This window comes from Xenopus tropicalis, chromosome 2, assembly GCF_000004195.4.
Source record: "Xenopus tropicalis strain Nigerian chromosome 2, UCB_Xtro_10.0, whole genome shotgun sequence".
NCBI lineage: Eukaryota > Metazoa > Chordata > Amphibia > Anura > Pipidae > Xenopus > Xenopus tropicalis.
The window spans coordinates 174,405,556-174,429,896 of record NC_030678.2 but is presented as its reverse complement, the minus strand read 5'-3'; the positions used below and the strand labels follow the sequence as shown (position 1 = coordinate 174,429,896).

Here is a 24,341-nt window from a genome sequence, read left to right as displayed (position 1 = left end):
ACTGGCCCAAATATCCCCCCCAGCCCAATAAATAGTGACTCTTTGTGGCACCTTACAGCCCCCTGGCATTCCCAGTACCCAGAGGCACAAACAGCCCCCCCAGCCCAATAAATAGTGACTGTCTGTGGCACCTTACAGCCCCCCTGGCATTCCCAGTACCCAGAGGCACAAACAGCCCCCCCAGCCCAATAAATAGTGACTGTCTGTGGCACCTTACAGCCCCCCTGGCATTCCCAGTACCCAGAGGCACAAACAGCCCCCCCCCAGCCCAATAAATAGTGACTGTCTGTGGCACCTTACAGCCCCCCTGGCATTCCCAGTACCCAGAGGCACAAACAGCCCCCCCCCCAGCCCAATAAATAGTGACTGTCTGTGTCACCTTACAGCCCCCCTGGCATTCCCAGTACCCAGAGGCACAAACAGCCCCCCCAGCCCAATAAATAGTGACTGTCTGTGAAACCTTACAGCCCCCCTGGCATTCCCAGTACCCAGAGGCACAAACAGCCCCCCCAGCCCAATAAATAGTGACTGTCTGTGAAACCTTACAGCCCCCCTGGCATTCCCAGTACCCAGAGGCACAAACAGCCCCCCCAGCCCAATAAATAGTGACTGTCTGTGAAACCTTACAGCCCCCCCCCCCCGGCATTCCCAGTACCCAGAGGCACAAACAGCCCCCCCAGCCCAATAAATAGTGACTGTCTGTGAAACCTTACAGCCCCCCCCCCCCCGGCATTCCCAGTACCCGGAGGCACAAACAACACCCCCCCAGCCCAATAAATAGTGACTGTCTGTGGCACCTTACAGCCCCCCTGGCATTCCCAGTACCCAGTGGCAAAAACAGCCCCCCCAGCCCAATAAATAGTGACTGTCTATGGCACCTTACAGCCCCCCCCTGGCATTCCAAGTACCCAGGGGCACAAACAGCCCCCCCAGCCCAATAAATAGTGACTGTCTGTGGCACCTTACAGCCCCCCTGGCATACCCAGTACCCAGAGGCACAAACAGCCCCCCCCCAGCCCAATAAATAGTGACTGTCTGTGGCACCTTACAGCCCCCCTGGCATTCCCAGTACCCAGAGGCACAAACAGCCCCCCCAGCCCAATAAATAGTGACTGTCTGTGGCACCTTACAGCCCCCTGGCATTCCCAGTACCCAGAGGCACAAACAGCCCCCCCAGCCCAATAAATAGTGACTGTCTGTGGCACCTTACAGCCCCCCTGGCATTCCCAGTACCCAGAGGCACAAACAGCCCCCCCAGCCCAATAAATAGTGACTGTCTGTGGCACCTTACAGCCCCCCCGGCATTCCCAGTACCCAGAGGCACAAACAGCCCCCCCAGCCCAATAAATAGTGACTGTCTGTGGCACCTTACAGCCCCCCTGGCATTCCCTGTACCCAGAGGCACAAACAGCCCCCCCAGCCCAATAAATAGTGACTGTCTGTGGCACCTTACAGGCCCCCTGGCATTCCCAGTACCCAGAGGCACAAACAGCCCCCCCAGCCCAATAAATAGTGACTGTCTGTGGCACCTTACAGCCCCCCCGGCATTCCCAGTACCCAGAGGCACAAACAGCCCCCCCAGCCCAATAAATAGTGACTGTCTGTGGCACCTTACAGCCCCCCCCGGCATTCCCAGTACCCAGAGGCACAAACAGCCCCCCCCAGCCCAATAAATAGTGACTGTCTGTGGCACCTTACAGCCCCCCCCTGGCATTCCCAGTACCCAGAGGCACAAACAGCCCCCCCAGCCCAATAAATAGTGACTGTCTGTGGCACCTTACAGCCCCCCCCCCTGGCATTCCCAGTACCCAGAGGCACAAACAGCCCCCCCAGCCCAATAAATAGTGACTGTCTGTGGCACCTTACAGCCCCCCCCCCCTGGCATTCCCAGTACCCAGAGGCACAAACAGCCCCCCCAGCCCAATAAATAGTGACTGTCTGTGGCACCTTACAGCCCCCCCCCTGGCATTCCCAGTACCCAGAGGCACAAACAGCCCCCCCAGCCCAATAAATAGTGACTGTCTGTGGCACCTTACAGCCCCCCTGGCATTCCCAGTACCCAGAGGCACAAACAGCCCCCCCAGCCCAATAAATAGTGACTGTCTGTGGCACCTTACAGCCCCCCCGGCATTCCCAGTACACAGAGGCACAAACAGCCCCCCCCAGCCCAATAAATAGTGACTGTCTGTGGCACCTTACAGCCCCCCTGGCATTCCCAGTACCCAGAGACACAAACAGCCCCCCCCCAGCCCAATAAATAGTGACTGTCTGTGGCACCTTACAACCCCCCCTATTCCCTGTTACTGGAAGCTGCCTGCCCAACACGGTGCCCAGACTTTGGCCATAAACTTCTTTAACCCCTTGGTACCTGTACCCTGTACCCAGCTGCCCTGCCCCAGTCTGCTGTGCATGGGGGGAGGGTGAATTTTTTGTTTGGGGGCTAAAGTTGCCCATAGAGTGACTGAGATACAGGGGCTTCTGCCCAGCAACTAGGGGAATAGCACTTGTAGGGGATTCACATCCATAGAAACTGTTACCCCCACAGGTAGGGCCTTCCTATATGTTTATGTGTTTCCCTATTAATAACATTGGCATCAAGCAACATGTTTTACTGTAAAATACCAGCCCTACCCGCGGGTCCCTACACCCCCTGAGCCTCTCCATCCACTTTTGTCCCCCTTAATTCCCCTTGATATTTTATGGGGTGTCGAGTTTTACAAGGTGGGAGCTTGTTTGTTTACTGTTTGTGACTGGAAGCTGGTTGGTTTGTGTGGGAGCAAACTCTGCACTAATTACTGTATTTCCAATTCTGAGGGCTAAAAGGAACTGAAAAAAACTGAGGGAACATGAAGTCGGGCATCTGCAAATAGGGGCAACAAATCAGCTCTCCGCATTTAAGTCCCGGTACAGCTGAAAACTGATTGGATACAGTGGAAACCTTCGTGTTGCAGCCCAGCCAATCACTGTGCAGCTGTACCGGGACTTATACTCAGCCTGCAGTTTGTTTTGTTCTGGAAGTTTAAGCCCCGGTGCAGCTGAGCAGGGATTGGATATGCTGGAAGCATTCACCCTGCAGCCCATCCAATCACTGTGCAGCTGTACCGGGACTTAATCTGAGGGGAAGAGGAACAGTGAGTGTGGGCCCCAGGCTGGGAATAAGGTCCCGGCGCTTTATTCATTATCAGTCACGGCCCCTGATTTGAATTCCCAGTACCCCAATATCCCAGTTTGGGTGCCAGTGTGTATGTGCTGCTTGCTGATCCCCAAGGGGCTGCTGGGAACAGAAGGGGCACAGCTAAAGTTAGGGGGGGGCAATGCTGTCAGGCAGCTCTGTAGTTCTGCTATGGGGGGGCACAGATAAGCTGGGGCGAGTGTCAGTGACGGGAATAAAGAGGGGACACTGCTGCTAAAACTAAAAATGTAACTTTTAACAAAAATGTATAGAGGTATGGGACCCGTTATCCAGAATGCTCGGGACCAATGGTATTCCGGATAAGGGGTCTTTCCGTAATTTGGATCTTCATACCTTAAGTCTACTAAGAAATCAATAAAACATTAATTAAACCCAATAGGGCTGTTCTGCCCCCAATAAGGGGTAATTATATCTTAGTTGGGATCAAGTACAGGTACTGTTTTATTATTACAGAGAAAAAGGAATCATTTAACCATTAAATAAACCCAATAGGGCTGTTCTGCCCCCAATAAGGGGTAATTATATCTTAGTTGGGATCAAGTACAGGTACTGTTTTATTATTACAGAGAAAAGGGAATCATTTAACCATTTAATAAACCCAATAGGGCTGTTCTGCCCCAATAAGGGGTAATTATATCTTAGTTGGGATCAAGTACAGGTACTGTTTTATTATTACAGAGAAAAGGGAATCATTTAACCATGAAATAAACCCAATAGGGCTGTTCTGCCCCAATAAGGGGTAATTATATCTTAGTTGGGATCAAGTACAGGTACTGTTTTATTATTACAGAGAAAAGGGAATCATTTAACCATGAAATAAACCCAATAGGGCTGTTCTGCCCCCAATAAGGGGTAATTATATCTTAGTTGGGATCAAGTACAGGTACTGTTTTATTATTACAGAGAAAAGGGAATCATTTAACCATGAAATAAACCCAATAGGGCTGTTCTGCCCCAATAAGGGGTAATTATATCTTAGTTTGGATCAAGTACAGGTACTGTTTTATTATTACAGAGAAAAAGGAAATCAATTTTAAAAATCTGAATCATTTGATAAAAATGGGGCCTATGGGAGACGTGCTTTCCGTAATTCGGAGCTTTCGTAATTCGGGATCCCATACCTGTACAATATATTCACTCAAAATGTTATTATTGCCTCATTGATTAAACTAAAACTGGCATAACAATGCAAATGTGAGGTCAAAACTTTTTATATATAAGATATAAGATATAAATTAAACTTTTTTTTTTAATCAGTGATTTACGTGTTTATAAAATGTTAATGAGGCTTTTTGCCCCTATTGTTCTAGGGTTAGACAGAGACTTGCCCCCTAACAATGAGGCTGCTAATCCCCGTTAACCTGTTACTGACCCCCCTATGTGGCCCCCACCAGAGGTGTGAAATGGAGACTGGGTAAAACCAAGCAAAACAGCAGAGCTTACAATTGATCTGACAGTTACACTGAGCTTCACTCCAGGTAAGTGCCCTTTCTTTACACTATTATACACACTTACACACACTTAGAGCACACATATTAGAACAGGTTTTTTTTAATTTTGCACACGTTAGCGCACTTTTATACACTCATATACACACACACACTGTCACACAACTTTTGGATGGGTACACACATGTATACACAAACACACACAAACATTTTTTTTGCTTATTTATTTTACGCCTTTGTCTTTGTTTTTTCCCTAAAAACTGTTTATTTTCACAGCCGTGTGACTTATTTTGCTGTTTCACTAATTTGCACAATTTTTGTGGTTTTATTGCATTTTTATCCCTGTATTAGTGTTCCTGATCTGTTTTTTAGCTTCGCTTTGCCATGTGGTACTTTGGTGTAGAAAAATAACTTTACCTATTTATCAGAATGTGTATTTTCCAAATATAAATGGGTTTCTGGGGTGGGCGTAATTTTTTGTAGCTTTATCCCAAATATAATGATGTAAATGTGTTGATTTTGCAGGAGCTGAAATGACAGTACATATGGGGGTTCCCATTGGGCCCCTACATGCCACATACTTAGCTAAACCTATACATATTGGGCATCAAACTGTTCAGGGGACCCCTGGCGTTCATATTTAGGGGGTTTTATCTGGTTACTTTATGGCCTGTAGGAGATCAGATTCTATAGAAGCTTTGAAGCGATTTTTCAAAAAATTCACATATTTTGATAAAAACCAATAAGTTTAGGAAAGCATTGTGACTTGGTAGTTTGGAGCAGACAGACAGTTCTACCGATTCCGGATTCCCCAGAATCTGTTCTTTCCAAAAATGTATCATTTTCTGGGATAAACTTTCTGTTAGTGGAAGATTTGGCCTTTAAATCTAAAGTATGCAGCTTTCTGGCGCAGTGTTTTGGAAATTTGGCAGTGCCCTGCCGGGAGTTTGTGGCCTATACACGTGGGAATTCTCCATAAAACTATATGTGTTTGGTATTGGCACCATCAGAAGGGATAGTACTTTCCAAACTAGAGAGGGACATTTCCTGAAGAAAATGTGAGTGGTGCTTGCCGTGGCAAAACTCGTGCCCCAATATTACAATGTTTCCTTCAGTTCTCTGTGACAATTGCCCCTGCTGGGCCAATTAACCGCCCACCCCTCAGAAAAGTCATAGCACCCCATTCCCGAATAAGCCGCACGGTTTGACACCTCATTCATGGGTCTACGACAAACGGTGGTTAATTGCCCCCCTGCTGGGGCAATTAACTTCCCACCCCTCAGAAAAGTCATAGCACCCCATTCCCGAATAAGCCGCACAGTTTGACACCTCATTCGTGGGTCTATGACAAACGGTGATTAATTGCCCCCTGCTTTGGAGGCCAACCCCCCAGAAAAGTCATAGCATCCCATTCCCGAATAAGCCGCATGGGGTGACACCTCATTCATGGGTCTGCGACAAATGGTGGTTAATTGCCCCCTGCTGGGGCAATTAACTGCCCACCCCCCAGAAAAGTCATAGCACCCAATTTCTGAATAAGCCGCATGGTTTGACACCTCATTCATGGGTCTACGACAAACGGTGATTAATTGCCCCCTGCTGGGGCAATTTACCCCCCAGAAAAGTCATAGCACCCAATTTCTGAATAAGCCGCATGGTTTGACACCTCATTCATGGCTCTGCTACAAACGGTGGTTAATTGCCCCCTGCTGGGGCAATTAACCGCCCACCCCTCAGAAAAGTCATAGCACCCCATTCCCGAATAAGTCGCACAGTTTGACACCTCATTTATGGGTCTACGACAAACGGTGGTTAATTGCCCCCTGCTGGGGCAATTAACCGCCCACCCCTTAGAAAAGTCATAGCACCCCATTCCCGAATAAGTCGCACAGTTTGACACCTCATTTATGGGTCTACGACAAACGGTGGTTAATTGCCCCCTGCTGGGGCAATTAACCGCCCACCCCTCAGAAAAGTCATAGCACCCCATTCCCGAATAAGTCGCACAGTTTGACACCTCATTTATGGGTCTACGACAAACGGTGGTTAATTGCCCCCTGCTGGGGCAATTAACCGCCCACCCCTCAGAAAAGTCATAGCACCCCATTCCCGAATAAGCCGCACAGTTTGACACCTCATTCATGGGTCTACGCCAAACTAGTTATTTGCCAAAATCCCCATTATAAGTCAATGGGGCAAATTTGGGGACCTCCCTTGCCCCGGGGGTAAAACTTATACCCTTGTGCGGGGTATCTTCTCACACAGATTTCAAACCTCTTCAAATCTGGTAAATTTCAAGTTTCTAAAAAATTTCCTCTCTGCGCTACAATCCGTGAAAGTTGGCCTCAATGTTAAGTCAATGGGATTTTTGGGCCGGTTAATTGCCCTCTGCGGGGGCAAAATGGCTGGCATTAAAAGGGTTAATATAGGGCTTGGGGCAAGCAGCAGGCTGTAACCCTGAGTGTTTCAGTCAGTCGGTTAGGATACACCAACCGCCAATATGCAGAAGACAAGATTACGAAAAAACATGCTACAAGTGGGAGGAGGAAGGATAGTGCAGCGGTAAGGAGCTCGCCTTGCACCAATGGGCCGTGGGTTCAATTCCCGCCCTGGGAGCCCTGCTTGGACCGATGTGGCTGAGACCCATGGATCAGCAGAGCCCCCCAGGGGGTAATTAGAACTCAGCAACCACTGATGTAAGATAAGCACCGACCCACTGGGCCCCTTACCTTGTGACCCTGGACAGAGTCACTTTACCTCATAATGTCCCGGCAATGATGGCGCCTAGAAATGGCAAAACATTGCTGTCCTTTTAATTACTGGCTACATTGACATTTCCCCACAAATCCTCTTTTTTGCATGATTTATGATGCCGGCTATTAAATTGTCCCTGTCACAGTGTCTATGGCAGCTGGAAGCAACTGTCACAGGGAAAATCCCTTTCTCATCACTGGCAATAAGAAGCCAATTGATAGGGGAGCTGAGCTACAGCGCAGGGCCAATGGGGATACATGGAAATAATCATAGAACAGAAGAACCTACACTGGGGAGCTGATAGGGGAGTAATGGAGATATTTTCTGAGCAGTATAAGAGTGCCCAGCTGGTATATAATACAGGAGATATCCTCTGAGCGCGATCTGTTACCCCCTGCTGGTATATGGTACAGGAGAATCACCCTATATCTATGCATTATCAGTAACCCTTCAGCCAGTATAGAGTTCAGCAGGGGGGGGGTACTAACCATTTAAATGCTCTCCTGGGCCCTGGCACTTGTGGCCCCCGTTTGGCCGCATATTTCCCTCATACACAGTGACGCTTTATAAGGAGAATCTCCCAACTGCAGCCGTCCGTTCTCTTGCGCTTCCAATTCCAACCCTCAGAATGGCGCTGTAAGCACCTTAGTACCTGGATAGGAATGGGGAATAAGAAAAGGAAGAGGTGGCGCCTCCTGGATGAAAGTGGAAATACAGAGAAAAACATTTATATTGGGCATCTCATTATTTGCCTTGTGCCGCATGTTTATTCTGTGTAGTTATTTTATCTCTCCTTTTAATATATATATATATATAACTTACACAGGAACCCTCCCGGGACTCTACCCTGTTTGGCCAGACAACTGCCCCAGTACTGAGCATGTTGCAGACTACACTGATTCCCAAGCTGCCACGGCTCATGTATCTAAACTGATCACTAATGAGCTCTGAGCAGCGAGAAGCCAATTGCCTTTGTGTCTTTATACAAAATAAATAATAAAGTGGCCAAGTTCCATTTCCCTTTGTAAAAGGATTCCGAATGTTGGATTAGCCAGGTTGCAGCGATCCCTGGATGGCACATTTCTCCTCCTTCTTAGCCATTTTGCCTTTGTTTTGCCCCAGGGTTCTCTCTAGGTGTTCATCCTCCTCTTCAGCTCTGCAAGGATACATAGAGAATGCTCAGAAGCACAGCCCCCTGCATGGCTAAATCAGTGCCTGACCAGCGGCTACATTAGTGGGCTCTACATGTAAAGGGTAAGGCTATTGGCTCCTTGAGATCAGGGGTGTATCACTATAAGGGGGGCCTTTAAGAGAACTATAGGACCCCAGACTGCTCCACTCACCTTGCCACTTGCTTACTGAATTATAATGTGGTCCAAACAAGTAGTAAAGTCAGTGGCCTAATCAGGTCTGGGCTGGAATGCAAAATAGACCCTAGGCATAGGCATTCCCAGTACCCAGAGGCACAAACAGCCCCCCCAGCCCAATAAATAGTGACTGTCTGTGGCACCTTACAGCCCCCCTGGCATTCCCAGTACCCAGAGGCACAAACAGCCCCCCCAGCCCAATAAATAGTGACTGTCTGTGGCACCTTACAGCCCCCCTGGCATTCCCAGTACCCAGAGGCACAAACAGCCCCCCCAGCCCAATAAATAGTGACTGTCTGTGGCACCTTACAGCCCCCCCCCCCCCGGCATTCCCAGTACCCAGAGGCACAAACAGCCCCCCCAGCCCAATAAATAGTGACTGTCTGTGGCACCTTACAGCCCCCCTGGCATTCCCAGTACCCAGAGGCACAAACAGCCCCCCCAGCCCAATAAATAGTGACTGTCTGTGGCACCTTACAGCCCCCCCGGCATTCCCAGTACCCAGAGGCACAAACAGCCCCCCCAGCCCAATAGAAGAGAAGAAAAAAAGAAAAATAATGACATAAACAATAAATCACATTGTGCCCTGTGAGGTAACCAGGAAGTACTTACAGAGAATGAATGAGCGAGGGGGGAAGTGCCCTGTGAGGTAACCAGGAAGTACTTACAGAGAATGAATGAGCGAGGGGGGAAGTGCCCTGTGAGGTAACCAGGAAGTACTTACAGAGAATGAATGAGCGAGGGGGGAAGTGCCCTGTGAGGTAACCAGGAAGTACAGCAATTTGAAACAGACACATAAATGGAGTTTTTAGGTAAAATGTAATACAGACGTTATATACAAACGACAAGTTACCTGGGAATGGCTATTGCCTCAGTTACAGCCCCAGGTACAAGGGCCGGGGGCAGAGCTGGGGGGCTACTCACGCTGTTCTGTTTCAGGCTGTTGCTGGGACCGAAGTGTGAGTAGTACAGTCCCAGCGCTACTGCCCGACGCTTTGCCCCACTGGGGCATTGAAATCCCCAAGAGCAACTGCCAGAGACTGAGCCGGAGGAGGGCAAATACAATTGGGCAAAATCCACTACATGTTACCCCTCCCTGGGGCAGGTTATTCATGGAGGTGTTACCCCTCTACTTATTGTGAGGAAATATAAAAAAATGCTCCTTTGTCCATCATTTTTACCCATAAATCTCTGTTTTCTTTCTGTTTGTAGCTGTTCAGCCTGTGCCCCAACGTCCCTCTTTCCAAAGTGTTTCTGCCGGATAATTTAGACACTATCAGCCCCAATACCATGAGGGTTGGACATGCCCCTAAATCTACCCCTGTGCCCCAGCATCAGGCCTGCCTTTCTGTACTAGAATTTACACACGGGGTCATTTATAAACACTGGGCAAATGTGCACCTAGGCAGTAACCCATGGCAACCAATCAGAAATTTACTTTGATCGTTTCACCTGCAGCTGCCTGGAATAATCTAATCACAGACTGGTTGCTATGGGTTACTGCCCAGGTGCAAATGTACCCAGTGTTTATAAATAAGCTCTAATGCCTTTACTGGTCACAGACCTTATCTCATCAATATTTTTATTATTATTAACATTTATTTATAAACGCCAACATATCCCGCAGCGCTGTACAATAAGTACAGGAGGGGAAGAGAGCCCTGCCCAAAGAGCTTACACTCTACAAGGAGTAACATATACAGCAATCAGTAACCGATACAGGAGGGGAAGGGAGCCCTGCCCAAAAGAGCTTACACTCTACAAGGAGTAACATATACAGCAATCAGTAACCGATACAGGAGGGGAAGGGAGCCCTGCCCAAAAGAGCTTACACTCTACAGGGAGAAAGGGTTGAGACACAAGGTGTGGGAATCTCCTAACGGGGTAGTTCACCTTTAAGTTAACTTTTACTATGTTATAGAATGGCTAATTCCAAGCAACTTTGCAATTGGCCTTCGTTTTTTTTTTTTTTTTACAGTTTTTGAATTATTTCCTTTCTTCCTCTCTCTCCAGCTTTTAAATAGGGGTCACTGACTGCACTATAAGGCTACAGTTGTATTGTTATTGCTACTATTGCTTTATATCTTTATATTAAAGCCCTCCCCTATTCACAATACAGCCTCCCGTTTCAATCAATGCCTGGTTGCTAGGATAATTTTGACCCTAGCAACCAGTCAACAGCCAACTGTGCCACTGCATTACTGAGCCCCTCACTCACAGACTCTATTGGGGGAATTCACAAAAGGGGTGATACTGAGACAGAATAAAATTAGAGACAGATTTGTCGGATTTTCCACCGTATTCACCAAACAAACAGTTTTTGTGAATTTTCACTTTTGTGAATTTGTCTGTTAAACAGAGGGGGCGCTGCTGCTGAAACTAAAATTTTGCCTGGGAGGTTTTACTTTTCCTTTAAATAAAAATGTATACAATATATTCACTCAGAATGTTATTATTGCCTCATTCATTAAGCTAAAACTCCCATAACAATGCAAATGTGAGGCAAAAAGGCTTTATATACAAGATATCAGTTCAACTTTGTGTTTAATCAGTGATTTACGTGTTTATAAAATGTTAATGAGGCTTTTTGCCCCTATTGTTCTAGGGTTAGACAGAGACTTGCCCCCTAACAATGAGGCTGCTAATCCCCGTTAACCTGTTACTGACCCCCCAATGGGGCCCCCACCAGAGGTGTGAAATGAAGAACGGGTGAAACCAAGCAAAACAGCAGAGCTTACAATTGATCTGACAGTTACACTGAGCTTCACTCCAGGTAAGTGCCCTTTTTTTACACTATTATACACACTTACACACACTTAGAGCACACATATTAGAACAGGTTTTTTTAATTTTGCACACGTTAGCACACTTTTATACACTCATATACACACACACACTGTCACACAACTTTTGGATGGGTACACACATGTATACACAAACACACACAAACATTTTTTTTACTTATTTATTTTACGCCTTTGTCTTTGTTTTTTCCCTAAAAACTGTTTATTTTCACAGCCGTGTGACTTATTTTGCTGTTTCACTAATTTGCACAATTTTTGTGGTTTTATTGCATTTTTATCCCTGTATTAGTGTTCCTGATCTGTTTTTTAGCTTCGCTTTGCCATGTGGTACTTTGGTGTAGAAAAATAACTTTACCTATTTATCAGAATGTGTATTTTCCAAATATAAATGGGTTTCTGGGGTGGGCGTAATTTTTTGTAGCTTTATCCCAAATATAATGATGTAAATGTGTTGATTTTGCAGGAGCTGAAATGACAGTACATATGGGGGTTCCCATTGGGGCCCCTACATGCCACATACTTAGCTAAACCAATACATATTGGGCATCAAACTGTTCAGGGGACCCCTGGCGTTCATATTTAGGGGGTTTTATCTGGTTACTTTATGGCCTGTAGGAGATCAGATTCTATAGAAGCTTTGAAGCGATTTTTCAAAAAATTCACATATTTTGATAAAAACCAATAAGTTTAGGAAAGCATTGTGACTTGGTAGTTTGGAGCAGACAGACAGTTCTACCTATTCTGGATTCCCCACAATCTGCTCTTTCCAAAAATGTATCATTTTCTGGGATGAACTTTCTGTTAGTGGAAGATTTGGCCTTTAAATCTAAAGTATGCAGCTTTCTGGCGCAGTGTTTTGGGGATTTGGCAGTGCCCTGCCGGGAGTTTGTGGCCTATACACGTGGGAATTCTCCATAAAACTATATGTGTTTGGTATTGGCACCATCAGAAGGGATAGTACTTTCCAAACTAGAGAGGGACATTTCCTGAAGAAAATGTGAGTGGTGCTTGCCGTGGCAAAACTCGTGCCCCAATATTACAATGTTTCCTTCAGTTCTCTGTGACAATTGCCCCTGCTGGGCCAATTAACCGCCCACCCCTCAGAAAAGTCATAGCACCCCATTCCCGAATAAGTCGCACAGTTTGACACCTCATTTATGGGTCTACGACAAACGGTGGTTAATTGCCCCCTGCTGGGGCAATTAACTGCCCATCCTCAGAAAAGCCATAGCACCCCATTCCCGAATAAGCCGCACAGTTTGACACCTCATTCATGGGTCTACGACAAACTAGTTATTTGCCAAAATCCCCATTATAAGTCAATGGGGCAAATTTGGGGACCTCTCTTGCCCCGGGGGTAAAACTTATACCCTTGTGCGGGGTATCTTCTCACACAGATTTCAAACCTCTTCAAATGTGGTAAATTTCACGTTTCTAAAAAATTCCCTCTCTGCGCTACAATCCGTGAAAGTTGGCCTCAATGTTAAGTCAATGGGATTTTTGGGCCGGTTAATTGCCCTCTGCGGGGGCAAAATGGCTGGCAGTAAAAGGGTTAAACAGCCCCCCTAGTTATATAGGGCTTGGGGCAAGCAGCAGGCTGTAACCCTGAGTGTTTCAGTCAGTCGGTTAGGATACTCCAACCGCCGATATGCAGAAGACAAGATTACGAAAAAACATGCTACAAGTGGGAGGAGGAAGGATAGTGCAGCGGTAAGGAGCTCGCCTTGCACCGATGGGCCGTGGGTTCAATTCCCGCCCTGGGAGCCCTGCTTGGACCGATGTGGCTGAGACCCATGGATCAGCAGAGCCCCCCAGGGGGTAATTAGAACTCAGCAACCACTGCCGTGGGTTCAATTCCCGCCCTGGGAGCCCTGCTTGGACCGATGTGGCTGAGACCCATGGATCAGCAGAGCCCCCCAGGGGGTAATTAGAACTCAGCAACCACTGAGTCCTTGTGACCCTGGACAGAGTCACTTAACCTCATAATGTCCCGGCAATGATGGCGCCTAGAAATGGCAAAACATTGCTGTCCTTTTAATTACTGGCTACATTCACATTTCCCCACAAATCCTCTTTTTTGCATGATTTATGATGCCGGCTATTAAATTGTCCCTGTCACAGTGTCTATGGCAGCTGTTTTTGGGGGGGACTCAACAGGGGGCACTGTGTATGGGGGGACTGTCTCAATTGGGGGCACTGTGTATGGGGGGCACTTTCTATGGGGGGCATTGGGGCGTGGCCAAAAAATTGCCACGCTGCGCACGCTGAATCTTTTTGTCCCTCTTTTAATTTTTCAAATGTTGGGAGGTATGCTCTTACACCACCACGCCAGGGTGGTTTGGGGGGGGAGGGCGGGGCCAGGGTGGTTTGGGGGGGGCCAGGGTGGTTTGGGGGGGGCAGGGTGGTTTGGGGGGAGGTCAGGCCAGGGTGATTTGGGGGGGAGGGCGGTGCCAGGGTGGTTTGGGGGGGAGGGCGGGGCCAGGGTGGTTTGGGGGGAGGGCGGGGCTCAGTGTGGCACAAGGTGGTTTCACCCAGATTAAAGGGCAAGTTCTGCATAAAACAAAAACACTGCAAATTTCCTGGCCCAGTGTTTCTAAATAACCCCCAGTGGGTTTCAAGCTGTAGAAATGGCTGCCTCAGCCTGGGGTAATATTGCTGGGGGTTCAGTGTCTTGCCCTTACTCTGCCTTGGCCCATTCTGCATCAGCACCACTCCGTGTGTATCACCATGACAACCAGGGCACTGTGGGTCCCCCTATTCTGCCAGTAGCCAGCCCGATGGTGCAGTTGGAAAGAAACCTGCAGGGCAGAGTGAAATTCCCCTTGGTTTGGCCACAGACAAAGTGTCGTTGTGCTTGGAATTCTGGGAGGTGCAAAGAGGTCTCAGTGATTAGTGAATGTGGGGGGACAGCGTGAAAGACTGAGCCTTCACTCGGGGAGACCCACTACATACAGGTTTTGTTTACAGGTCAATTTGCCTTTAAAAATAAATGTCTCCATGCGCAGGTATTGGTGTGATTGTATCATGAGAGACTGAATCACTGTCTCCCCTGTGTGTCTTACAGAATAGAATCCCTGTTTCCTGCCCCGGGGAGAATATTTCCAGCACATTTCTGTCTCCTTATGCAAGTTTCTCCCACATCCATGGAAAAAACGTAAGTTTCTTTTACTTATTTCTATCTATGTTTAGATGCCTTTTTAATAATTAGATGAATTATATCTTTCTGTACAGGCTATGAGCAAACTTAGGGGGCTGTTCCTGCTGAATTGTGCTTAGTACAGGGGAATCCCTATGTGCCATAGTTTTATGGTATCTCTCTGTACAGGCTATGAGCAAACTTAGGGGGCTGTTCCTGCTGAATTGTGCTTAGTACAGGGGAATCCCTATGTGCCATAGTTTTATGGTATCTCTCTGTACAGGCTATGGGCAAACTTAGGGGGCTGTTCCTGCTGAATTGTGCTTAGTACAGGGGAATCCCTATGTGCCATAGTTTTATGGTATCTCTCTGTACAGGCTATGAGCAAACTTAGGGGGCTGTTCCTGCTGAATTGTGCTTAGTACAGGGGAATCCCTATGTGCCATAGTTTTATGGTATCTCTCTGTACAGGCTATGAGCAAACTTAGGGGGCTGTTCCTGCTGAATTGTGCTTAGTACAGGGGAATCCCTATGTGCCATAGTTTTATGGTATCTCTCTGTACAGGCTATGAGCAATCTTAGGGGGCTGTTCCTGCTGAATTGTGCTTAGTACTGGGGAATCCCTATTCCGCCATAGTTTTATGGTATCTCTCTGTACAGGCTATGAGCAAACTTAGGGGGCTGTTCCTGCTGAATTGTGCTTAGTACAGGGGAATCCCTATGTGCCATAGTTTTATGGTATCTCTCTGTACAGGCTATGAGCAAACTTAGGGGGCTGTTCCTGCTGAATTGTGCTTAGTACAGGGGAATCCCTATGTGCCATAGTTTTATGGTATCTCTCTGTACAGGCTATGGGCAAACTTAGGGGGCTGTTCCTGCTGAATTGTGCTTAGTACAGGGGAATCCCTATGTGCCATAGTTTTATGGTATCTCTCTGTACAGGCTATGAGCAAACTTAGGGGGCTGTTCCTGCTGAATTGTGCTTAGTACAGGGGAATCCCTATGTGCCATAGTTTTATGGTATCTCTCTGTACAGGCTATGAGCAATCTTAGGGGGCTGTTCCTGCTGAATTGTGCTTAGTACTGGGGAATCCCTATTCCGCCATAGTTTTATGGTATCTCTCTGTACAGGCTATGAGCAAACTTAGGGGGCTGTTCCTGCTGAATTGTGCTTAGTACAGGGGAATCCCTATGTGCCATAGTTTTATGGTATCTCTCTGTACAGGCTATGAGCAAACTTAGGGGGCTGTTCCTGCTGAATTGTGCTTAGTACAGGGGAATCCCTATGTGCCATAGTTTTATGGTATCTCTCTGTACAGGCTATGAGCAAACTTAGGGGGCTGTTCCTGCTGAATTGTGCTTAGTACAGGGGAATCCCTATGTGCCATAGTTTTATGGTATCTCTCTGTACAGGCTATGAGCAAACTTAGGGGGCTGTTCCTGCTGAATTGTGCTTAGTACAGGGGAATCCCTATGTGCCATAGTTTTATGGTATCTCTCTGTACAGGCTATGAGCAAACTTAGGGGGCTGTTCCTGCTGAATTGTGCTTAGTACAGGGGAATCCCTATGTGCCATAGTTTTATGGTATCTCTCTGTACAGGCTATGAGCAAACTTAGGGGGCTGTTCCTGCTGAATTGTGCTTAGTACAGGGGAATCCCTATGTGCCATAGTTTTATGGTATCTCTCTGTACAGGCTATGAGCAAACTTAGGGGGCTGTTCCTGCTGAATTGTGCTTAGTACAGGGGAATCCCTATGTGCCATAGTTTTATGGTATCTCTCTGTACAGGCTATGAGCAAACTTAGGGGGCTGCTCCCCGTTTTTGAATGCTTTCCTTGTTGCTCCTCACATCGTGTCTCCCTGCGTTCTCCTACAGGTCAGCTACTTGGACATCTCCAGCGGAGGGGACCTGGGAGTCTCCAGCAGCACAGATCAGACCTTTAAGGTGTGGGAGACCCATAATACAGAAGTAAAGGTAGGAAAGGGGAGCTTCCCCGAGGTTACCCCCTGCCATACCGAGCATGAATTCCAGATGCCCCTTTTCCATGTCAGTATGCAGGAGCAGAACTAGGGGTGAATAAGACTGGGGGGCACTTAGACCTGGGTGCCCACTGCACACTAAGAAGAATAAGAAATCTGTTCTCAAGCTTCAGCCTTGCACTCCATACTTTAATCAAAACAACTACAAGTAGCTGAATACTTCCCTGGTCTAAATCCCTGAATTCCCTGTCTCTCTGTAGCACCCCCAGAGAGAGGTGGCAGCCCCCCCATGAATAGATCACCCGTCCGGCTGCCTCCGGCCCATCATATTACAGCCATACACCGCCGATACCCTTATATACAGAGGCCATTGTTTGGTTATTGCAGAGCGTGCTGGAAGGTCACACAAGGGACGTCTTTTCCTGCAAGTTCTTCCCTTCGGGGCAGGAGGTGCTGAGCGGCGGGTTGGATTCGCTGGTGAAGGTCTGGTCCGTGAATGATGGAAGCTGCTTAGCGACGATGAAAGGACACAGAGGAAGTAACCACAACAATGTCATTAAAGGAGAAAGAAAGGCATTTGGGCATTTTACTGCCAATAGATTAGGCACATTAGTGCCACCTAGAACCTTATGCTTATTCTGCAGAAAGCTTTACATGCCTGAGTAACAGACCTAGAAGCTCCCTCTGTTTGTTTAAGATAGCAGCTGCCATTTTAGCTTGGTCTCAGTAGCTTCTGTGCTGCAGCTCTGGCTGCTTTTAGATCAGATTACACAGTTGGGAGGGGGAGTGAATTCTTATGGGAGGGGGAGCAGGAGAAGGGAGGGAGAGAGGAGCAAACTGAGCAGACTGGTTGAAGTATTTTTCTGAGAGCAGGAAGTCTGACACAGAAGAACATTTATACACAAAAGGAGAAAATAAATCCTGTTTTTCTTTTGATAGAGGACTCTGAGTGCTTATCGCTGTATTTACATAGACCTTTCTGCCTGCATCTGCTGAGCAATGCACAATAATGGAGAGCTCAAACCCTCTGGATAGGACACAAGTGGGGCTCATTTATCAACACTGGGCAAATTTGCCCATGGGCAGTTACCCATAGCAACCAAGCAGATTGGCTTATTTTTATTTTTTTTAAGCCCGCTGCATGAAGAACAATGAATGCCACAAGGGCAAATGTGCCCAGTGTTGCTAAATGATCCCCACTGTGGTGCAATATGGAGCAGTAGTGGCATTTCTACCATATATTATATATATTTACCATTTACAATGAGTAAGTGGGAAGCCCATACAGTGATACAGTTACCCATGAAGCAATGTGTCCTACAGGTATCCTGGACATAGCTGTTGTGGCCGATGGACAGAATGTCATTTCCTCGGGGCAGGACGGCACGGCTCGGTTATGGGACTCTGCCCAAGGCGCCTGCATAGCTGTGGTCGATGACTCCTACTCTCCTATCAACGCCATCGCTGTGGCCGAGGTTGGAAACGCAGTCAATCTGGGCTCTCCCAAGGAAACTCCTAGTAAGTTCTGGTTTTTAAACAAATCAAGTTGCCCTTTAAGAGCTAGAGCTGCCACTGGGATCTTCCGGCTGAGGATCTCTAGCTCTGCCATAGGCAAGCATTGTCCAACAGCTTGTAACTTGTGAGTAGCAGCTGTTTGTATTTCCCAGGTAACAGGGAAGTAGGAACAGAAGGCAAGCTGGTGGTACTGGCCCGAGAGGATAAGTCATTGGAGGGAGTGAGCCTGCACAGCCGCCAATCAGTGAGTAGAGACCTGGATGTAAATACAGCAATCTCCTTACTATACATTGTTCCACCCACACTAAGGGTGAAGACACACCGGGCTACTAGTAGCAGCTACTTTCTCAGGGCTACTAAACTCTAGAATATGCCCTGCCATAGACAATACTGAGAACTGCCTCTGCTAAACACACAGTTATTAGTAAATGATTAGCATTGTCTGTTTTAGTAGCAGTGACAAGTAGCTGCTACTAATAGCTCTCTATCTTCACCCTAAGGCGGTTATTGAGCAGCTAGGTAGGGGCATAATGTATAGTAAAGGGGCTGGTGGGGGGCAGACTATTGTACAACAAGGAGACAGGCAGACAGAGCATTTCCAGAAAATTTGGTGGGGGGGAGGGCAGAGGAATGTACAGTATAGAGTGTACAGTAAGGAGATTATTGGGGTGATTGAAATATTAAATAAACCCAATAGGGCTGTTCTGCCCCAATAAGGGGTAATTATATCTTAGTTGGGATCAAGTACAGGTACTGTTTTATTATTACAGAGAAAAGGGGATCATTTAACCATGAAATAAACCCAATAGGGCTGTTCTGCCCCAATAAGGGGTAATTATATCTTAGTTGGGATCAAGTACAGGTACTGTTTTATTATTACAGAGAAAAGGGAATCATTTAACCATGAAATAAACCCAATAGGGCTGTTCTGCCCCCAATAAGGGGTAATTATATCTTAGTTGGGATCAAGTACAGGTACTGTTTTATTATTACAGAGAAAAGGGAATCATTTAACCATTAAATAAACCCAATAGGGCTGTTCTGCCCCAATAAGGGGTAATTATATCTTAGTTGGGATAAACCCAATCTATGAATTCAAAATCCAATCTGATTTTAATTGTCTCCCAAGCGATGGAAAAAGGGGTTCTTCTGCGCCACCGGGAAACCGCCCCAAAATCTCCGCCGTAATCACTTCCCAGAAACAAGCTGACGCCAAATGTGGGAAAGAGAGCGGCAAACACTACAGCCAAAGGCTGGGGCCCGACAACGAGAGGCAGTTTGTGTGCTCCTTCTGCGGGAAATGCTTCAGAAGCTACTGCTACATCAGTGCCCCGTATGCAGCAAATGCTTCTCGAATAAATCCGTCCTGATCCGGCATCACAAGAGCCACACGGGGCAGAGACCATTCACCTGTAGCTACTGTGAGAAATGCTTCTCCCACAGAGCCGGCCTGCTGGAGCATCTCAGTCTGCACGCGGGGGATAGACCCTACGTGTGCCCCGAGTGCGGCAAGTGCTTTAAGTACAGAGCGTCCCTCACGAGCCATCGGAGGATTCACCGAGGGAAGAGCATCTGTGTGTGAGGGAACGGCGCTCTGGGTTCCAGACTGACAATTTGGAGTCATTTAGTGCAGCGGTTCTCAACCTGTGGGTCGGGACCCCTTTGGGAGTCGAACGACCCTTTCACAGGGGTCGCCTAAGACCATCGGAAAACACATATTTCTGATGGACTTAGGAATAATAATATGGTTGGGGGTTAGCATAACATGAGGAACTGTATTAAAGGGGTCACGGAATTAGGAAGGTTGAGAAACACTGGTCTAGATCATGGCATTAGGAAGGTTGTGAACCACTGGTCTAGATCACAGCATTAGGAAGGTTGAGAACCACTGGTCTAGATCACGGCATTAGGAAGGTTGAGAACCACTGGTCTAGATCACGGCATTAGGAAGGTTGAGAACCACTGCTTAAGTGCATTTAAAAGGAAGAATTGCCTGTTATAAGACGATAACATTCCCCAAATGCATCTATCCAATCATAACAGACATAAAGATATTAATATTCATCACTCCAGCGATTCCTTTGGAAAGGGTCAACTCCAAAAATAGCTCTTTATAAACACAAAGTAAAAAAATACACGGACCGGGGGGTCTGCGCACGAATTTTAGGCGTTGGCGTGCGCTTTATTTGCACCTTTGTGCGCGTGTCACGTTCTCCGCGCCTTATGCATTTTGTCGCGCCTTCTTGTGTGCGGCACGCTATTTCATGCCTTTACGTGTGCGATGCGGGAACTGCCGCGGCCCGGTGCCTAACCGTCCACGGCCCGGCGGTTGGGGACCCCTGATTTAACCTATCGGCTATTGCAGGATATGTATTGGGCAGGCAGTTGTGGAACTAATGGAAAGTATTGACGTTGTCATAAAACCGGCACACAAGGGAGGAGGAATGGTAGTAACAGATACAGCTAAATACAATAAGCATAATAATGTGTTTATTCCATGGGGCAGCCATATTTCCCAGGGTGCCACAGTTGGTATATGCCTGTGACCGTGTAAAAAAGAAAAGGAAAACCCCTATCAGGGTTTATTTTCCATGTAGTCTTTGTAAAGTCTTTCAGTACAGCCATAAAACTTCTACTACTGGAGATCATTTTACAATTCAGGAAATACGACTCGGTTACTGTAATGTAGGTACTGGAGTGCCATTGTGGCCTTTACTACGTAGGGAAATCTAATAGGAGTCTGAAATAATAGGAGAACATATTAATAATATATATAAAGTAGGGAATCCCGGATTCAGTTTGGGATTCAGTTTGGGATTCGGGTGATTCCAGGCTTTTTTTAACGGATTCAGTTTCGGCTGAATCCACAGTCCCGGCCGAACCAAATCCTAATTAGCATCCGGAAAGGGTTAAATGGTCAGGGGGGGGGAAATTTTCACTACGCGCGCGGCAATTTTTAACCCGTTCTGGTCCTAATTAGCATTTGCTAGTCAGGAATTGGTTCGGGATTCGGCAGAATCCGTCAGGGTGGGTTTGGGGGTTTGGCCGAACCCATAAGAGGGGGTTGGGTGCATCCCTAATATAAAGGGTATAAGAAACATTTAGGGGCACATTTACTAATCCACGTACGTCCGAAAAGCATCCGAATGCGTTTTTTTTCGCAATGATCGGTATTTTGCGACTTTTTCTAGCGCTCAATACGAAAAAGTCGTGACAATTCGCGAAAGTCGTAATGGCTATAAAAAAGTCACGACAATTCACGGAATTTGTAATGGCTATGAAAAAGTCGCGACAATTCACAAAAGTCATAATGCTATGAAAAAGTCGCGACAATTCACGGAATTTGTAATGGCTATGAAAAAGTCGCAAAAAATACGAAAAAGTCGCAAAATGTTCGTTTTCCAATCCGAATTTTTCCCATTCGGATTCGTGGATTAGTAAATCAGCCCCTTAGTGTCTAAACAAAAAGCATCATAAATCTCCAGGGGAGCTGAGATGGTTTGTATTGAATTAGTCAAGCCACATTGGAGAGGGGGGTGACACCATAAAACGGGAGAGTTGGTGGATACATTGAAATCTCTTCATCCCCAAGGTATTAACGTCTATAATCTTAGAGCTTTTATAATGTAAGAAAAAAAAGTCCCTCGCTACGATCTCCTTTATATGCCTCTTGTATGTGTTTGTATTGGGGTTTATATAGAATGTAGGTGATAATATCCTGTAGGTGACAGTCTATAAAGATTTCTACTTAGGTCTTAAATTGGTGATAATTAGTGATGGGCGAAATGTTTTACCAGGCGCGTTTCACCCGCGTCAAAAGAATAGTTGCGCGTCAAAAAAGGATAGTCGCGGGGGTCGACAAAAAAGGATAGTCGCGGGTGACAAAATAGGATAGTCGTGCGTCAAAAAAGGATAGTCGCGGGGGTCAACAAAAAAGGATAGTCGCGGGTGACAAAATAGGATAGTCGTGCGTCAAAAAAGGATAGTCGCGGGTGACAAAATAGGATAGTCGCGCGTCAAAAAAGGATAGTCGCGGGGGTCGACAAAAAAGGATAGTCGCGGGTGACAAAAAAGGATAGTCGCGCGTCAAAAAAGGATATTCGCGGGGGTCGACAAAAAAGGATAGTCGCGGGTGACAAAAAAGGATAGTTGCGGGTGACAAAAAAGGATAGTCACGGGTAACAAAAGAAAAGCCGTAGGCGACAAATTTTTTTAGACGCGCAATATTTTCGCCGTTTCATGAATCTTTTGGCGAAGAGAAACGGGACAGATTCGCTCATCACTAGTGATCTTAAAATTAAAAATTTTCTTCCAAACGTTGAAGAAAGACATAAGATGCAGGGCCGCTGCTCCCTATAAGCAGAGTACTCAGTCTGCATAGGGCACCAACTCCCCGGGGGGCACCATCCCAGCTGCTCCAAAAAAAAACATTTTTATATATTATAACATACCCCCCAACACTGTCCCGCCGGTTTTTATAGCGCATCCCGCTCTCCCGGATAGTTCAGTCAATCTATGGGGGCAATTGGGGGCACTTACTATGGGGGCACTGTGTGTGGGGCCCCTATAGGTGTTTTTTTATTTTATTTTTACTTCCGTAATATTTGGGGGAGGGGGCACCAAAGTAAATTTCTGCTTAGGGCACCCATTTGGCCAGCAGCGGCCCTGATAAGATGAATTGACTTCACGTTGCCCCACGGATTCCTGGTGCCTCTATGCCCTAAATGCCGTGACATCTGCCCAGCATGACTCCATCTCCCCAAGCTTACTCGCTCTGTTCCGATATATACGGATATTTAGCCATTTGGACGCAGATTAAATCTTAGGAACAAAAAGTTGTTTTTTTTTGTGATTTTTAGCGCTAAAAATTGAGAAAATAAATTCATGTTTTGCTGTGACTTTTGCTTCCACTTTCCATTATTGTGCTCTGTACTTTCACTTGAAATCTACTCTCATTAATTGTAGGAATTTGTTGCATATAAATACCCCCCCCCCCAACACAGGAAGGCGGGGTTGCAAGGATTAGGGCCGCCAACATTTGTGTGTAACAATACCGGGCAGCAATGAAGAGGGCAGGCCAGAGATGTAGAAGGGCAGGGTCAATCATGTAGGTGGGCGGAGTTGTGATGTAAAGGGGCGGTCCGATGCTGGACGGGTGGCAACCCCAGCTGGGGCAAAAAGTTAAACTTTTTAATTCAACCACAGTTGCCATGATACAAACTCAGAAATTATATTACGAGGGAGGCACTGGTTCTGGATTTGGTTGGGCAGTCGGCCACTCTCCTGGCCGAACCGAACCCTAAAATCGTATGACTTTTTATCATATAAAATGGAATTTTTATCAAAGAATTTGGGGTTCGGCCAATCTGAGATTAGTGGATTCAGTGCATCCCTATATATTACTAAATAGCCGGGGGTGTAACTATACAGGACCCCCACTCTGTAACTGCTGGGGGGCCAATAACCAGTCATTCTACTGCTGTTCACATGGTGAAGCTCAGTGTTCCCAATAGAAACAGCTGATGTAGTTGATATAAATAGTTCCATTAATGAATGTGCTAATGAGCAGTCAGTTCATTGGGGGGCAGTGGAGTTTGCCCTAAGGGCCCTTACATATGGGCAATTAGCCGTGCATTCTCAGTAATTAGTAACTTCCCGTTAGGGTTCTTACACGGAGGCTTTTCTTGAGTCAGGCCTAACAATACAGGGGACGGGGGGGCCCAGACCACAGAATCTGCTTCCTCCATTTTGCATCCCCACTCCGTGCTGGCTCTGAGGTAGGGGAGCGGAATTTATACACAAATTGGGGGGCATGGAGGGGTGGAGGGAAGATGCGTAAGGGCAGGGAGCCTGGTCATTTTGCTACTCCACACTGAGCCCCACTGAAGATTATTTTTGCAGGGGGGCCCAGGACAGAGTAGTTACGCCACTGGGCTTGAGTGCACTTACCTGCATCATAACTGGTTTGATTATATTCTGTCTGCTCATGGGTTTGATTGCACTTGGGATTTTTAATGCCAATACCCACCACTATCCCCTACCCCCTATCCCTACCCCCTATCCCAACCCCTATCACCTACCCCCTATCCCCTATCCCCTATCCCTACCCCCTATCCCTACCCCCTACCCCCTATCCCAACCCC

The 24,341-nt window shown here is 46.9% G+C and overlaps 2 protein-coding genes across 2 annotated transcripts in view; both read left to right on the top strand.

Annotated features, from left to right (window-relative positions):
• LOC100491248 (proteasomal ATPase-associated factor 1) overlaps window positions 1–24,341 on the top strand; it is a 99,675-nt gene that overhangs the window by 9,730 nt on the left and 65,604 nt on the right. The gene's annotated exons all lie outside the window — the stretch shown is intronic.
• Window positions 11,527–20,265, top strand: LOC116406508 (proteasomal ATPase-associated factor 1-like; the record flags this gene model as incomplete). Its single annotated transcript, XM_031896339.1, has 7 exons — window positions 11,527–11,535; window positions 14,631–14,720; window positions 16,580–16,678; window positions 17,071–17,221; window positions 18,007–18,201; window positions 18,351–18,442; window positions 19,328–20,265. Coding segments are annotated over 7 exons (717 nt in total), but the record flags the coding sequence as incomplete, so codon positions are not given.